A 16,312-nucleotide genomic window follows, 5' to 3' on the forward strand; every position below is an offset into this window, starting at 1 on the left:
GGGCCTCCAGCAGTCCAGCACCGGCACCCTCGCCTGCGTGGGCCCTCCGGGCAAGCGGCCATCTGCTTCTCGGGATCCTGCCCCAGTATAAATAGTGCGGAAGAAGGGGAGAAGGCTCCTGGCAGCCAGCATGGCAGCACTGAGGCTCTTCTGTTTCTGCCTGGCACCAGTTGTACTCCTCGGGGCGGCAGGTAGGGTCCCCTGTCCGAAGGCCAGAGCTCACGGGGAGGGCCAACTTGCCAGGCCCATGGCAGGCAACATGGGACTAGCAGCCTTGGGGCACATGGGGAGAGCAGTGGCAGGGCTGAGGGGAGCCGGAGGAAGAGCAGCTGGGCTGGGCGATCTGTAAGTGCCATGCTGGGAGCCCCCTCCTCAGCTCTTGGGGACCTGTTTCCCCAGAGACCCCCTGTGTCTTAAGGGCCCCCGGGCTGCCCCTCCCACCTGGGTTTTCCGCTGCCTGTTCGAGGGCCCCGGGCAGAACTAGGTGGCATCTGACTCCTTCCCCTTGGGTGCCCTTGAGTTAATTTGGTTGTGCTGGCTGGGCGCTGCCTCCTGGAGCTAAGTATGGAAACAGGCGTGTAACTGGAGCCCTGAAGTTTCTGGAGCCCTCCCGCCTTCCCCGCTGCCCTCATTGGCTCACCTGCTGCCTTCTCACAGGCCCTCTGGACCGGCTGCAGCCTTTTACGGCCATCTTTTATCATTCCCAGGACAAAAGGCAGATGGACGAGCAGGGCTGGGGGCTCCTTTCCTCCTTCTCCCTCCTTCCCTTCCCTTTCCCTTCCTTCCCAGCAGCAGGACATTCCTGAGGGTCTGGGAACAAGAGGGCTTCCACGATGTATTCCCCCCCCCAGAAGAGGGGGAATCTCTCCCACCCCTGGATGGGGACACATCGTAACCGAGGGTGGGCTCCAACTGATGCCCAGAGCTTCATCTAGAACTCCCAGGTGTTCATTTTCTCATAGGAGCAGTGCGGGACTAGCACTAACGCTGGGGGGGGGGGGCATTCTGTGACCTGGAAAATGATTTTTTGGATGCATTGAGTGGTTGCTCACAGGGCTTTAGCTGTGTTCTCCTTGTCCCAGTAGTGGGACAAGCAGGTCTGAATGAATGCCATGGTCGGGGGTGCACCTGGGGAGGTCTAGGAGGAAAGCGTTGTGTCTCCGAGTGAGCTCAGAGGAGAGGAAGGTGAAGGCGAAAGGCTGCCAGGCCTGGCCAAGTACTTGACCAGTTGCTTCCCGCCTGGCTCTCTTCAGGAGCTCCAGAGGGAGTAGGAAGCGTTTCCCTTCCCCCTGCTGCGCTGACCCACTTTCGGGGGGGGGGGGGACGGGACGGGACTTGCTTTTCTTGGCAGTTTCGCCAGCTGTGTTTCCTCTGGTTGGCGTCTGCTGGGGTGGGGGGGAGGAGGCTGGGTCTCCTCCATAGAGGCTGTCGCTCAGCCCGGCCACTTGCCAGGGGCTCAGCTGGCGGGGAACCCTAAAGAAAGTCCGAAAGGTCTCCAAACTGAGCAGCCGGGAGGACCACGGGTGGTGGTGGTGGGGGAGATGGGGAAGCGCTTCTCGCTTCCCACAATAGTGCCCTGGGGGCTTCGGTCGACCCCTTCCTATTGCACACCCACCCAAAATAGGCACGCGGGTGCAGGGAATTGGCCCCTTTGTCTCCTCGGCCAAAGGCGTTTCTTTTTTTCTCCCGAGCTGCAAAGGAAAACCGGAAGGGCGCTTCTCTGCCCTTCGGCGCGGCCCTCAAGCTGTTCTCAATCTGGCCACCAGAGGGCAGCCTTGAGACGGGCTAGGTTGGCTGCCCGGCTGGTCCCTGAAGCGAATCCTGCTCCGGCGCCGCTTTGGCCAGCAGGAGCCTCGCGCCCCCTCCTTCTCCAGCCATGGGGGTTCAGCTGGGGGAGGGTCCCTGGGGGCAATGGCTTGCTCAGGGGAAAAGTCAAAAGATCACTCTTGGCGTGAGGGCCCTCTTATCTAGCTGCTGCTGCTCTTGGGACGACACCCCCACCAGGCCATGTTGCTTGGCCACCATGCAATTTCCTTGCCCCTGCTGGTGCTTCCTTGTTCCTCTGCGTTACGTCCTGCGACTGGCACCCTTAAGGCTGATCAAATGCAAGGCAGCTGTGGCCCTCAGCCTGAGCCAGCATAACGCTGTCTCACCCTCCACAGCTCTGAGTCGCTGACTTCCTTAGCCTTCCCAGGGCAGTGGGCAGACCTTTTGCTGCAAGTCAAGGGGGGCTCCAATTCCATGCTACACATCAGGAATTTCTGAAGGCAGAGTGCCCCTGAAGCTAAGCAGGGAGGCAGCCTGGACCCCTTGGGATGGGCTCTTGGCTTTGTGTTGGCAGAGCTGGTTGCCCTCACCCACACCTTGCCTAAGGCCCGCTTGGCCTGCTGACAAGACCCCCCAGTGAAGGACCCTGCAGAGCCCACCAGGTTGGGGTCCCGGGGGCAGGAGCCAGATGCCGCATCTCCTTTCCCAGGCCTGGTTCTGAATGGAAATGGTATGGCCAGAAAACAGAGCTGACTATGGATGCCTTACACTAGGAGCCAGCTGGCTGTCATGGGCTGCAGCCCCCTCTCCTGCATCACTGGGGACTTCTGGGGCAGATGTATCTCTCCCCCCCCCCCCCGAGTTCTCAGGGAATGACTCCCCCCTCATTTCAGGAAGGGGAGCCTGCCCTGGCTCCCTTGGCCCTCTGCCCAATGCCCAGGAGAGATCGGGGCAGGCCAGATTGTGGCTGGCTTGTAGGCTGTTGTGGCAGGCTCTCCTCCCTCACTTTCCCCTCCTCAGAATAAGCCTTGTGGGCTCCTTGCAGCCTGCCATGCTTGCAAATTTGTTTGCAGCTGGCTGGCGGGGGTGGGTGGGAGGGAGGGAAGGAGTGAATTTCTTGGCTCTGGGTTTCTCCCAAGAGTGACTTTCCCCACTGCCCCTCCAAGGGCTGATGGTATTTATAGCCCAGTGAGGGAGCTGCTGGTGCTAAGCTCCACACCTTCAGCTCCTTTGCCACACCGTGGCCCTCCCTCCCATCTGCAGATCTGCACACTTTGGTGCTTGATATAGGCGGCCAGTTTGGAGGTTGCTTGCATAAGCCCTTCAGCCCCCTCCTGTAGCGCTTTGGGCTTCTCTGTTGCGTGACCAAAGACCCTGCCTGGCTTTTTGGCACAAGGGCAGCGGAGCCGAGGCACGTCTGGGTCCCTCTCAAGGGAAGCTCCTCTGCAGATTGCCCAGCATGTGAGAGAAGATGGAGAAGCCCCAAAGGCCCCACCTTCTCCAAGGCAGCAAAGCCTCCAGCCCCCTTTCCTCCCAGTAATAGAGGCAGGGTACTGGACCCACTGGGAACTTTTCCTCCCAGGAAACCCTGAGCACGAGGACCAATCTCCCCTCGCCTTCCCCTGCTGGGCCCCTCTGGGCTTTTTGATGCACTTCAACACCACCTGTCTGTAATGCCCTTCCTGTAGGTGACCAGATTCCTCCTCAGGTAGGACCTGGCTGTCTACCTGAGGGTCAGGTGAGGGGGAGAGATTATGCCTCGAGGTCTTGCTGTTTCTGTTGGGACCACCACAGAGGGAGTCCTTGCCTGGCTGGTTTCCTTTGCTAAAGGCAAAGGCCAAGGGACAGTCGGAAGCCTAGACAGGGCACATGAGCTTCCCTCCCGGGCAACTGGCCAACCCCTCTTCAGCTGGCAGGCCTGGCTCCTGGCTCCGGGCCCATGAAGCAGCAGTGACAGCAACATCTCGGCTGCCCCTCAGCCAGTTGGTCTCCCTTGGGGATTCCTTTCTCCAGGAGCGATGGAGGAGAGCCCCCTTGGCATCTTTCTGCTTGCAGATCCAGCCACGTTTGCTTTCCTGATCAGCAAAGAGGCCCTTGCTGCCCTGGATTCCTCAGGTGGCTTCTGCAGGTGGGCAAAGAGTGCCACAATCAGGAGGGGGGTTCTCAAGCAGTCCCGGCCACTTGAGAAGAAAGGCTGCCTCTGCTTCCTTGGGGGGAGGAGGGAAATAGGTCCGTTCCAGAGCTGCTTTCTCTGCTTGCATGGTAGAAAAAGGTGCTTTGCCAAGATGGTTGCTTTCTAGCCTGTGCCAGCCCTGCTAGTCTGTTCAGATGGCTAGGATTTCTTAATGGCAGCTTTGCAAGCCAACGATCTGGATGGGCAAGTTCTCCTTGACATCCCTGCGGTTCCCCTTTTTTATTCTGCTTGGCGTTTAGTAGAAGACAATCAGGAAGGCAGTTAGGTGGGAAAAGGTGGCCAGACCCCGGTTAAGAGCAACATGTGTTATCCAGGACAGACGCTCACCCTCCCGAACCTATCCTGGCAAAACTGTTGGCACAGAGTTTGTACCTATGACAAGACCAGGCAAGCTAGATTTTAAGCCTGCTGGTCAGGTCAGAACTGGAAATGGATTTAGAAGAGCCTCAAAATGTGCCTTTTCAGCCTCCTTTGAGTCCAGTTCCATTTTTCATGCAGAAGCACATTTGCAATGTGAGGCACAGGTGAAACTGACTGATCATGTTCTAACTATCTAGAACTGCAAGTTTCTGCCCTGGAGGGCGCAGAAGACTCTGACAACTTTGCTGAGGGTGGCTTGTTGCCTGGAGACTCAAGTCTAGTGAAGAAGCAGAGGCTGCTCAATGGACAAGTTGCTGGGATGGGAATCCCTTTCCAGTTCTCAGGCAACCAGGAGAAGCCACAGGATGATGGCTCCACCAATACAGGTCCTGAGGTGGACAGCGCAGAAAGGGACAATCTGAACGAAAATGGAGCATACGTGGCTGAGCTAGGGGAGGTCCTGGGCCGAGAGCAGGGGATGGCTGGTCACGAAGGTGGAAGTAGCTCAGGAGAGCTGGAGCTGGTTTCTGCACTTAGGGTGGAGGGCTTGCAGGGTGAAGAAAAGTTTCCCACAAAGACAGAGGCTCCTTCTGAGGAAGATGTCCAAGGTGTTCTCCCAGGAGGAAACCAAGATGTTTCTCAAGATCTCCTCCATTCTTTTGAGGCACAGCTGGATGATAACTTCACTGATTCCCCTGATGTGGATAAAAATTTGGAAGGCAGCTTTGGGGAAGGGCCTTTGGGCAACCCTTCACCAAGAGAGAAACCCTGGGGGGCGTTTGGTGCTGTTCCGCAGGATATGCGTGAATCAGGAGACTCAGAGGTGGCAGCAGGTGCCCATCCAACGAAGGAACTGGCAGGGCATCCAAAAGATGCGGAGGGCAAAGAACAAGCTACAGTGGCTGAAGGCGGAGCTGCTGCCCAGCGTCCCATGGAAGGACTGGGGCTTGGTGAAGGGCAGCCAGATGGCAGCTGGGTAGAAGGTGCAAAGGCCTCTGAAGTGAAGGCGCCTCCAGCAGAGAGAAAGCAACCTAGAGGTGGTATCTGCGCAGCAGTGGAGGCAGAGGTGGGGCAGGAGGTCCAGGTAGAGGGGCTGCCAAGAGGAAGGTGCAAGTGAGGCAGAGTCCAAGGAAGATGACCCTCTGGAGTCTCTTTCTGAAGGGGGCAGCCCCAGAAGGTGGCCTGCGTGAAGGACACCCTGTGGGGGAGTGGAAGTGGAGCTGCTACCCAGCCAGGCACAGCCACCCCCAGGAGACACCAGGCTTTTTTGGCTAGATCGGTCTTCTTGGCTGTGCCAGCTGCCTTCTTCCCAACAAAGAAGGCAGGGGAGGTCAGGCTCGTGGGAGGGGTAGGAGGGAGAAAAGGGCCTTGGCTGGTCATCCCTCTTTCTAGGCCAAACTTTCCCAGGCCAAAGGAGGCACTTGGGGGGCTTGGGCTAGACTCCCAAGGCAGCTCCTGGAATGCAGCCCCCCCCGTTTTGTCCTCGTCTCCCCCATCCTCATTCCTTTCGTCTGGCTTTGGCACTCATTCCGCTCAGGGTGGCAAAGCGTGGAGAGGCTCACTTGGGATTGGGTTCATGAGTGCCCTGGGGAATTTGGTCCCAGAAGCCGTGGCGTTCTCGGATCCAGGCGGAGGGCTGTCTGCCAAATGCCCGCAGAATCTGCTCCAGAAAGGATCCCCCTGGTCGCTTCCATGTTAGGATTCTGTGGTTCTTTCTCACCTCTGCTGGACACCTGGTCTGTACCTTGGCTCTTATTAAACCACACGTATCCCCAACTCCTTTAGATCCTGGACAAGAGACGACAAATGTGCCCTTTCCGAGTGATGGGGTTGCAATCCTGGGCTTGCAAGGCCAGGTGAAGGAGCTGCCCTGAGGCAAGAATTCCTCCCTTTGTTGCTTCTTTTTTTAATCACCATTAAAAATGGCAGCAAAATGGCACAAGTTCTCCAGGCAAGCAGCTCCACAGAAGAAACTGTCTGTGGTTAGAGGCTAAAAAGAATTTGATTTTAGAGCCCCATTGTCTAAAGGAGGCTGCACAACTCAGACACCTGAGTTCGTTCCTTTGAGCTCTGCAGTTCCTTTCTGTGCTCTTCTGTTTTACCTTGCCCAGAGGAGGCAGCAACTGATTTTGTCCACTGGTGGGTTTGGCCAAACCAGAACGCAAGGCAGCCTGTCTCATGTGTGGGGGCTGTCAGGAGGGCTTCTTGGAAGGGAGGAGTTAGCGCTGTGGGAAGGGGATACCAGCCATCATCAGTGGGGAGAGGGTGCTCCATCTATATGTGCAGCTGAGGCCAGCGTGTCTCCAGATCGTGGCCAGTGGCCGGTTAAGAGCTGAAGGAGGAGAAGCCACCCTGAGAGACGCACCCAGTTTTCACAGAGAGCATCCTTGACCATCCTTGACCATCCCCTGAGGCTGGAGGCTTGAGAAGGTCGGGTAGCCAGGCTGGGCAAGGGATGCCATTGGCCTTCCTGGGGGAATAGATGGGTGTCCCTGCCTGGACTCACAAAGATGGGCCAATCAGCCCCCCCCATCCTGCTGTCCTTGGGGGCACTTCTCAAAGGCTTGCCCTCTGCCTCCCTTTCCCCCTCTGGCTGCTAAAGCCACAGAAACCCTTCTGGCTCCTCTTTTGAGAGACAACAGGTGCCCATCATCCAAGGCGGAAGTCTGGATTTTGCTCCCTGGCTGGGCCTTTTGCACCAGTAGAAGGCATTTTTTCCATTCAAGAAAAATCTCTGTATACTCAATTGTGAATGAACCCAATGTTGAAAATATCTCTATTTCTCTTGGCAAGTTGGGCCTGACTGTGGCTCTCCCTCTGGTTGCTTGTGGGCTGAGACACACCCTTTGCTCTTTCAGCAGAAGAGGTGGAGAATGCCTGGAGGGATCGATCCCACATCGAGATCACCCTGAAACTGAAGGAAGAGAAACCTGCCGACGACTACTCAGGTAGCAGTAGGACTCCACGCCTGGCCAGGAAAGACCCCGCAGAGGCTCCACCAAGGGCTGTGGGTAGCTACAGCAATAGCGCTTTATACACTGCTCCAAAGTGCTTTACAGCACTCTCCGGGTGGTTTATAGAGTCAGCATCTTGCCCGCAACAATCTGGGCCCTCATTTTACTGACTCCAAAAGGATGGAAGGCTAAGTCAACCTTGAACCAGTTCAGGATCAAACTCATACCAGTGGGCAGAATCAGCCCGCATTACTGCATTCTAACCACTGCACTATCATGGCTCAGGATAATACATATACCTTTGAGTCAGTTGCAGCTGTTGTTCTAAGAGTGTTATTTGACTGTATGTTACCTTCGGCTTGCTGTCCACCAGCCTTAGAGCCACCCAGATAAGTGAGGGAGCTATATAAACTTTTAAATCACATGCAGGTAGACAGACCCCCATGTCTCCACCCTGCCTGCCCTTGCCACATTTGCCCGCTAATCTTTTCCCTTGCAAGGAAAGCCATGCCGAGGCATTGCTTTTGGGCACAATGGCCCAGGCGGCAGCTCTTCTCCTGGTTCCTTATAGCTCCCCCCAGCCCCCCAACAGTTGTATGATGCTAGGCTCCACCCTGCAGAGTGGAAAGGGTCAAAGGTGCGATGGAGGGGTTGCAAGCGCAGCCCTTGCCCTCTGCCTGGCAGACCCCGCGAGGCCCCTGGAGCAGTGGGCTGGGCTGACTTTTCCTTCTTCTCCCCACCTCTCTCTTGCAGCTATCCTGCAGCGGCTGAGGAAAATTTATCACTCCTCCATCAAGCCCTTGGAGCAGTCCTACAGGTACAATGAGCTTCGGCAGCATGAAATTACAGGTAAGGCAGTCTGACTCTTATTGTGCTGCCTGCAAGGGTCTTGCTTCAAGGGCTGGGCGGATTCAGCGTAAGAAGGCTGAGCAAGAAGAGGTTTAGGAGAAAGCGGGGTGCTCCCAGATGAGGAATGCACAAGGGCGGGTGGGGTTGCCACAAAGTAACGCATCCTGGGGGGGGCTGGCTTCTCTGCTTCTCCCACAGGGCCCTGGCCTTTCTGGCTCTCCTCTGTGGAGAATTCCATGCTGGGAGGATTGAAATGCCCCCCTCCCCATGGAGTTTTCCCCTTCTGCGTGGGTCCTTGTATTTCTGCAAACCTGGAGGTGTCCTTTGCCTGATGAAGCCTCCCCATGGACAGGGGGTGCCCACACTGACCCAGAGGGGTCACCTTCCCAAAGCTGGTGCCGTCTGGGATCAGCACCACCTGGCCTGGCTTGCCAGCATTGTTTAGAACCATGGCCTTGGCCTGCTCCCCAGGGCCAGTACAACGTAAACTTTGCAGCCAACTCTTAAACCAAAGCTGCGTAGCTTTTCCAGGGCACAGCAGCCTTGGGCTCCACCAGGCTCCGTTGCAAGGGCTGCAGGTGTTCTTGGATTGGCTGTGCCCCCCCATCCTTCCCAAGGAGTGGGGTTTCCAGTTGATCTCTGTGGGGGTGATACACCTGCTTGCAGCATGAACACTAACCATGGAGGCTTCCTGGGAGAGCCGCTGGGCCCCTTCTGTGGCTCCTTGCCCTCCCTGTAATGCCAACCTCTGCTTTTGTTCTTTTCTGCCCCAAACTAACCCTCCCCTTCCCGCCTTCCCTACTTCCTTTTTCTCTTCTTCAACCCTCCTCTCCTGCCCCACAGCTTACCCTGGACGTACCCTGGGCTCTTCAGCCACAGGTGGGTAGAGCTGCCTGTCCTGTCAGTGAAGGTCCCGCCAGGTAGTTGTTCCTTGGACCCAGGAAAGGGCACCATCCTGGTCCCCATTCCAGTTCTCAGCCACCTTCCTGTTTGTGGCAGAAGAGGATGTGTGCCACTGTTGCCTCCTTGGCAGACAGGGAAGTGACAGGGAGGGCTCCCCCCCACCCCCGGTCTTGTTGCAGCAATGGGAAGCTTGGGTGAAAGAAAACTGGGAAGGGGCCATTCAATGGCTTGAGGACTGCATGGCTCCCAAGGCCCCTGCGCTGCTCTGACCTCAGCCCTTCCTGGGCAAAGCCACAACGGTCCTCTTCCCTGGCATCTGTGGGAGGGTTTTGCAGCCTTGTTTGGAAGCACCCAGCAGGCTTTTGTCATAATGCAGAAACTGAGCGCCAGGCGCACCAGTTTCCTTTCTGAAATGCAGCAGAGGGGAGCTTTGCTTGGGGAGGGGCAGAATTGCCCTCAGCTCTTTCCGAGTCTCAGCTGCACTGCCGTCCTGATGAAAATACGCTCCCAGCAGCAAAGGCAAATGATTTGCTCAGGGGATCTAGGGAAGGCTGCCCCTTCCCTCCTCTGGCCAGCCTTCTTCCCCTGGAGGTTCATGGGCTGGGGGCTCTCCAGCACCCTGTGATGGAGGGGCAGAGACGGCTGTTATTGCACACACAGCCCAGGCCTGGCAGATGCTTCCTGCAGAGCTGAAGGATGGTCTCTATCCATGGAGTAGCCCCAGCCCACCGTGCCTTCCTCACTTTCCCTCAGTGTTGGTCCTGTGGCGCCTTCGCCCTGCCTGGAATAGTTGCCCCGGGGAAGGCAAGGATGCCGGGCAGGGGGCGGGGGTGGGGCTAGTCAAGCTCCAGGGATATACAAGGCACGGCTGACTCAGGCCAGAAAAGCCGCCTCTGCCTTATTCTAAATCACTGCTCTTTCCTTCCCTCCACAGACGGAGAGATTACTTCCAAGCCAATGGTGCTCTTCTTGGGGCCCTGGAGCGTTGGCAAGTCCACCATGATTAACTACCTTCTGGGGCTGGATGACACCCCCCATCAGCTCTACACAGGTAGCCTGATGCCCTGCTGACCTCCTGCACAGATTAGTCAGAGGGTCCAATCCAGGAAAAAAATGCATGCTGGCCGGGGCTGGCAAAGCCGAAAGAATACTGGCAACAATAGGAATCACCTTCCCAACCAGCTGCCCGTCGTTTTCAAGCCCTCAGACCCAGCTCTCCTCCAGCTGTGCTGGCTGAGGCCCCCCCCCCCCCCCGCTCCCTTCGGCTTCTGTCCTGGCCAAAAATACCTTAGCCTTGGAGCGGGGTGGGGTGGGCCGAGCCCTGCTGACATTTGGTTCCTCCCTCTCCCCTAGTGGGTAGGCAGGACCCCCAAGACACAGAACTTTCTGGCTTCTGGCCTGGAGCCAATTAATTGCAGCAGGAGACCCTTCTTTCCACCCACTGCTCAGACCACACTTTTTTTTGTCCCTCTGAACCAGTTCTGAGTCCAGAAGGTTGCTCCATTTGCAGACTGAATTAACTAGCCAGAATGTTTGGTTTCCACACGTTTTTTGGGTGTGGGCAAATTCATGCTAGCCCCAGAAACTGTGGCAGGGGAACCAAAGTAGACCCTACACAATATGTCTCTTTCTCTCCCCATCCCCAGCTCTCCTGACCCCAACCTGGATCTGCAAACCACAAATCATGCTGGGTTTATGGGAAGCTGGCAGAAAATAAAGCATGTGGTGAGGGTTAGCTCCTAAGCTGTGAGAACGGCCTAGAAAACAAAACACACAATGGGCTCAATACCCTAAGTGGATTCTAGACGGGCAACTGGGTTTTTTGAGTTGAAAACCCAGCAGGGGTTTCTTAGAGCAGAGATCCCCAACCTTTTGGGCACCAGGGACCGGTTATGTGGAGAGAGGTTTTTCTGCAGGCTGGAGGGGCATGGTTTTGTGTGCTGCCTGCATCCTGCGGATGCTTGTTTGTGCGGCCCAGTTGCTGGCATGCCATGGTCCAGTATCGGGGGTTGGGAACCCATCGTAGAGGCCCTGCTTGTAAGGCAACGGCCTCCGAAGGAGTGTCTGAGCCCGCAGCTGACCGGTGCCTTGCTTCCCTTTCCCCCTGGACAGGGGCTGAACCCACCACTTCGGAGTTCACCGTCATCATGCACGGCCCTAAAGTCAAGACCATTGAAGGGATTGTGATGGCTGCTGACAGCGCCCGCTCGTTCTCCCCCCTCGAGAAGTTCGGGCAGAATTTTCTGGAGAAGCTGATCGGAATCGAGATCCCTCACAAGCTCTTGGAGAGGGTCACCTTTGTGGACACCCCTGGCATCATTGAAAACCGGAAGCAGCAGGAGCGAGGTGCAGTTCTATGTCTTCCGTTTCCAGATCCTGGGAGGGTCGCTGCTTAAGCCACTGCCCATCTGCTATCCTTTACGTAAAGCCATTCCAATCCACCACCGTTGAAAAGACATTTAATAGCTCCCCCAGGGCCAGACCAAAGCGGTTTTGTTATACAAACTGGTTCTTTCTCAACTGTTGCAAGATGTTGCTTCAGTCATTTGTACTCGTCGATATTACTTAAACTGAATTGAAAAAAGAATGCAAATTGTTAATAGAAAAAATTCTCAAAGCAAAAACATTCAGATTTTAGAACAAATGCTTTTATTTACAAAGAGAAAGCACAAAAAAGGGGTCAAGCCGGCAATGCTCAGTTCGGAAGAGGGAACCGGTTTGGGCCATCTGGAAATAGAAGCGAGCAACTTACTGGCCTTTAAGGCCCTGCCAGGACTGGAGCCAGTTTAGAAGACAGCCAACAGAAGAGACCCGAAGTTCCAGAATGATGCTCGTAGCGGCTCCCAGCCTTAAGCAATGCCCAGCCTTGTATCACTGACCCTCCTAAAGTTCAAAGCTTTCTTCAAAGCTTACCTAAAATAAGAATCAAACATTTAAGCATCGTAGCTACTGCCTGCAAGACTTTGCAATTTGGTTAATCCACCTGCTATGATTTTTTCCTTTTGTAAGTGCTCCTTCTTGCATCCAGCAAGTAATCGCTCAGAGACAGGGCCCTTCACTGGTCTGTTCCCACGATACAGAGCCACGGCTCAGTGGTGCTTGGCTTCTCCTTTCAAAGATCATAAAGTTCTCTATCCTTTCTCTCTTGCAGGCTACCCGTTCAATGATGTCTGCCAGTGGTTCATCGATCGAGCCGATCTCATCTTCGTGGTGTTTGACCCAACCAAACTGGACGTGGGGCTGGAGCTGGAGATGCTTTTCCGCCAGCTGAAAGGGCGGGAGTCCCAGATCAGGATCATTCTAAACAAGGCAGACAGCCTGGCTACTCAAGAGCTCATGCGGGTATACGGCGCCTTGTTCTGGAGCCTGGCCCCCCTCATTAACGTTACTGAGCCTCCCCGCGTTTACGTCAGCTCCTTTTGGCCCATGGAGTACCAAGCCGAAACCCACCAGGACCTCTTCTCGAAGGAGGAGATCTCTCTTTTGGAAGACCTGAACCAGGTGATTGAGAATCGGCTGGAAAACAAGATCGCCTTCATCCGCCAGCACGCCATCCGGGTTCGCATCCACGCTCTCTTGGTCGATCGCTACTTGCAGACCTATAAGGACAAAATGACTTTCTTCAGTGATGGAGAGCTGGTCTTCAGAGACATCGTGGAGGATCCAGACAAGTTCTACATCTTTAAAACAATCCTGGCCAAGACCAACGTGAGCAAGTTTGATCTGCCCAACCGCGAGGCCTACAAGGACTTCTTTGGGGTGAACCCCATTCACAGCTTTAAGCTGCTTGCGCAGCAGTGCTCCTACATGGGAGGCTGCTTCTTGGAGAAGATCGAGAGGGCCATCACCCACGAGCTGCCTGACCTGCTTGGGAGCATCGGTCTGGGGAAGAAGCCTGGTGCCCTCTCCTGCGACACCACAGGCTGTGGGGAAACACCAAAGAACCGCTACAAGAAGCACTAGCGGGCTGCCAGCGTGACCCTCTTGCACCCCGGTTGATGAATGAGCTTATGTCTTATCTGTCCAAGAAGCCAAGGTCTGTCAGCCCTTCTGGGGGCCACAGAGTGAGCAGCTGGGGTCATAATGGCAGGGAAGTTGGGTGGGCCTAGGGAAGAGAATAAAGCACTGTGAATACCTGTCACAATTTAATCTTTGTTACTTAAAAAAGAGGCAGTGTATCAAGGAGAGGTAGAATTGGCAGAGGCCTTGCATATGCTAAGCAAGAAGGAAGGACCAGAGCACTGACAGAAGGCCCCAAAGGCCTCCTGACCACCAGGGGAAGACAAACATGGCCCCTCCCTCACAAGCTGTGTCCCACCCTTGTAACCTTTGGCTGCATTGCATGGAGTTGAGGAGCACAGGATTCTTGCACACACCCAGTTTTGACTCGCAGGAGCTGCGACACAAAAAGCAAAGGAGCAGCTGGACAAGGAGGCCTTATAAGAAATTTGCAGCTCTCAACTTGCCCTGGGTTGCCAGCTCCCCCTCCCCCTCCCCCTTGTACGTTAGCTCCTTTTCTCAGCAATGATTTCCCATCTCGGTGTGCTTTTTCTGAATTGTCTGGAGAACTCTCTGAAGCATTGCTCTCCTCTGGGCAATGTTTCTGCAAGAAGAAGTGCTTTTACTACCAGTTCCCTTAGTGAAGGGGGCTTGTTCCCCGCGGAAGCAGGATGCCTACTTTGTCCTTAATTTTTAAAAAAAAATATATTTCCCTTAGCCTTTTGTTCTCAGGCTTGCTGGATTCCCCTCATATCCCTTCTGCCACTCCTTCCACACATCAATATTTTGCAAGTCGCATGGAATGAAGTTTCTGCAACGTGTGTACTTTTGATTTGCCCAGTTTGGAGCACCCATTCAACTCTCAGGCTGCACAGTGGGAAACCTCATCTGTTGTGTTGAGTCGGAGGCTAAGAGGTAGGGTGAATCTGAAGGTGTCGGTTGCCCTGTTCTTGGCAATGCCGAAAGGGAGGGAATGGAAATGCATGGTTTGCTGGGCAGGAGAGCTTTGGCAGAGAAGACGTATATGGGGCTGGGGAGATGGGGACAGGTGCCTTGGTTCAGTTGCGAGGAGAATCCTGCAAGACCCACTGAACCTGGGAGTCCCGAGCCATGGCCTGGCCAGTTCTTAGCAGCTGACTTGTTTGTGTGTTAACAACACGGCCTGGGATTGCTTGACAACCATGTGGACCCCACAACAATGAGAACACCAATATTTCAGAAGGTAACTAATTCTGGACCTGGGGGCATCCACCCACTGCCCATTCACTCTCCCTTCCTGCCTTGGGAATTTGTGCTCTTGTGGTCCATGGATGCTCAGAGGAGGAAGCCTGAGCATCCTCCCCCTTTGGTTAAATGCCAGACCCAAACCACCTACCCGTGGTTGTGTGCTTCTTTTGACCAGAGTTGTGGACAGATGTATTTAAAGGAATTACATAGCTGTGTAATACATTTCAGTGGCTCACAATAATAGTCTATATTTGGAGACACTATGTACTTCAGCCCTTCTAATAAATTCTGGTATTTTCCAGCCACATTTCTTGGTGTGTTGCCTCTCTTTCTGAGTGGAAAGGATGAAAATGGGAGATCCCACCAAGGAGTAGAGTAGAGTAAACTTTTGTCACTTTAAATGTACACTAAGCACCATACTTTAATATGAAATTTCATTGCATACAGCTCTCCAAGGGTCACTACCTCCAATATACTTTACATAAATATGACTAATATATTTGCATACACAGTTCGGATGTGTACATGTACATAGCAAGAAAAACGAATCTTGCGAGTTTACCAGACGGATGGTAACAAAGCTGTTGCAGAATCTGGCAGTCCTGCTAGAAATACCTTGAAACCTCCTCCCAGAGGGGAGCCACAGAATCAGATTGTAAAGTGGGTGTGTGAGGGCCAGCAGGCGCTTTTCCATGGCTGAACCACCTAGCAGCATTCCTCGCTGGGGCTTCTTTCCATGGGTAAAACCCTCTGGTTGACAGCAGGGCCTCTGCAAGTAAGTGCCTGCCACGCTTCAGAGAGAAAATGCAAAGCTTTGCTTGAAAGAAAGTACTTTCACAATAAACAGGGCAAAACGGGGAATCTCTTTCTAAAATGAATGGCTCCCTTCTTTTTCTTTCCATGCCTGGATTTGCTTAATGACTTTATCACTGGTAGGCACATTTTTGTGTGTGTGGAAAGAAGTACTGGTAGGCCAGGCAGGAGAGTCAGGGATATGTGTGCGTGTGTGTGTGGGGTGCCTGTAAAGGGGTGGTGGTGGCTGGGATCAAAGGAAACATCTCCAGCACAACAGCTGTTTCTCTAACCTGTCTTTCCCATTTTTTCCCATGTTCCCTCCTTCTTCCCCACCACAACCTCAACTTCCTCCACCTTTTCTGATCACAAAACCACTTTTTTGTCCAGCTAAAACTGGCGAGAGAGGAGGAAATGCCCACAGTTGCAAGTTAGTTACCTCTGCATCAAGAGTTTTCCCAAGGTTTTCTCAATGGAGACGACCGATTTCCAAAACCGAGACGCTTCCGAGCGTGGAAGGTGAACACCTGCACGACCCTGGGGTGCAACGTCTCTGCCCAGTTGCTGTTAAGGGGGAAACTGACGGTTCTGTTTTTCGAGGGTGCGCAGAGGACTCTCAAAGGTCCCGTCGGCGGGGACCCAACTCCGGCGCGTCACTATCGCTGGACGACGGCTGCGGTTTGAGTGTTGCTGAGATTAATGAAGCCATTTCCCCCTCGAGGAAGTCATCGGTTGAGTGTTGAAGCTGCTTTCAGGAAGTGGCTAGACCACAGTGAGGCTCTGCGGAGGGGCTTCCGCTCCCCTGGTGCTTCCTAATTCTTCACTGCGGACCGGGCTCCCACGTGCGGTACGGCGGGGAGTCCGCGAAAGGATCTGATGCGGCGGCACTTCACGCTCTTCCCCTCACACGCCGTTCCCCGGGCTCCCTCTGGAACTATTTGTAGCCTTTGCCGGTTATTTTTCACCCGCAAATCCCGCCGCAGCTTCAGCCTTGCCTTCCCGACGAGCCTCTCGCCGTACGACCCGCTCCCTTCGGGGGGGGGGGGATCGGCCGGGCGGGCGAGGGCGGGGGAAGAGCTGCGCCTGCGCCCCCGCTGCGCCTGCGCAGATCGCGCCCCCGGACGTCTCCCGCGCCGCGCGCAGGCGCCCCTCGTCGCGCGCGCCGCTGACAGGAGCCTCGCCGCCGCCGCCGCCCCTCCCCCTCCTCCGACGCGGCTGGCCAGGCGTCTCCAGGCAGGCGGGGAAGGCGGCCGGGCGGGGGGGCTCC

General features: G+C 55.2%; 1 protein-coding gene across 8 annotated transcripts; it reads left to right on the forward strand.

Annotated features, from left to right (window-relative positions):
* Positions 1-14,554, forward strand: SRL (sarcalumenin). Of its 8 annotated transcripts, none has more exons than XM_083373181.1 (8): positions 1-191; positions 4,519-5,358; positions 7,180-7,272; positions 8,029-8,124; positions 8,968-9,003; positions 9,962-10,078; positions 11,140-11,373; positions 12,179-14,554. In XM_083373181.1, the coding sequence occupies exons 1-8, from the start codon at positions 131-133 to the stop codon at positions 12,988-12,990; spliced, it is 2,289 nt and encodes a 762-aa protein (XP_083229307.1). In that variant the 5' UTR covers positions 1-130; the 3' UTR covers positions 12,991-14,554. The 8 variants fall into 8 exon arrangements, with proteins under 8 accessions (XP_083229307.1, XP_083229308.1, XP_083229309.1 ...); XM_083373182.1 differs by having other exon boundaries at positions 7,180-7,269; XM_083373183.1 differs by having other exon boundaries at positions 7,183-7,272.
* The last annotated feature ends 1,758 nt before the right edge of the window (positions 14,555-16,312 follow it).

This window comes from Vipera ursinii (assembly GCF_947247035.1).
Source record: "Vipera ursinii genome assembly, chromosome: 13".
In the NCBI taxonomy this organism is placed as follows: Eukaryota; Metazoa; Chordata; class Lepidosauria; order Squamata; family Viperidae; genus Vipera; species Vipera ursinii.

Bases quoted from the DNA above. Each gene is read 5' to 3' on its own strand.
- SRL (XM_083373181.1), top strand. From the start codon at position 131: ATGGCAGCACTGAGGCTCTTCTGTTTCTGCCTGGCACCAGTTGTACTC. The intron at 192-4,518 runs GTAGGGTCCCCT...CTAACTATCTAG, and splicing joins TGTACTCCTCGGGGCGGCAG to AACTGCAAGTTTCTGCCCTG. The intron at 8,125-8,967 runs GTAAGGCAGTCT...CCTGCCCCACAG, and splicing joins TCGGCAGCATGAAATTACAG to CTTACCCTGGACGTACCCTG.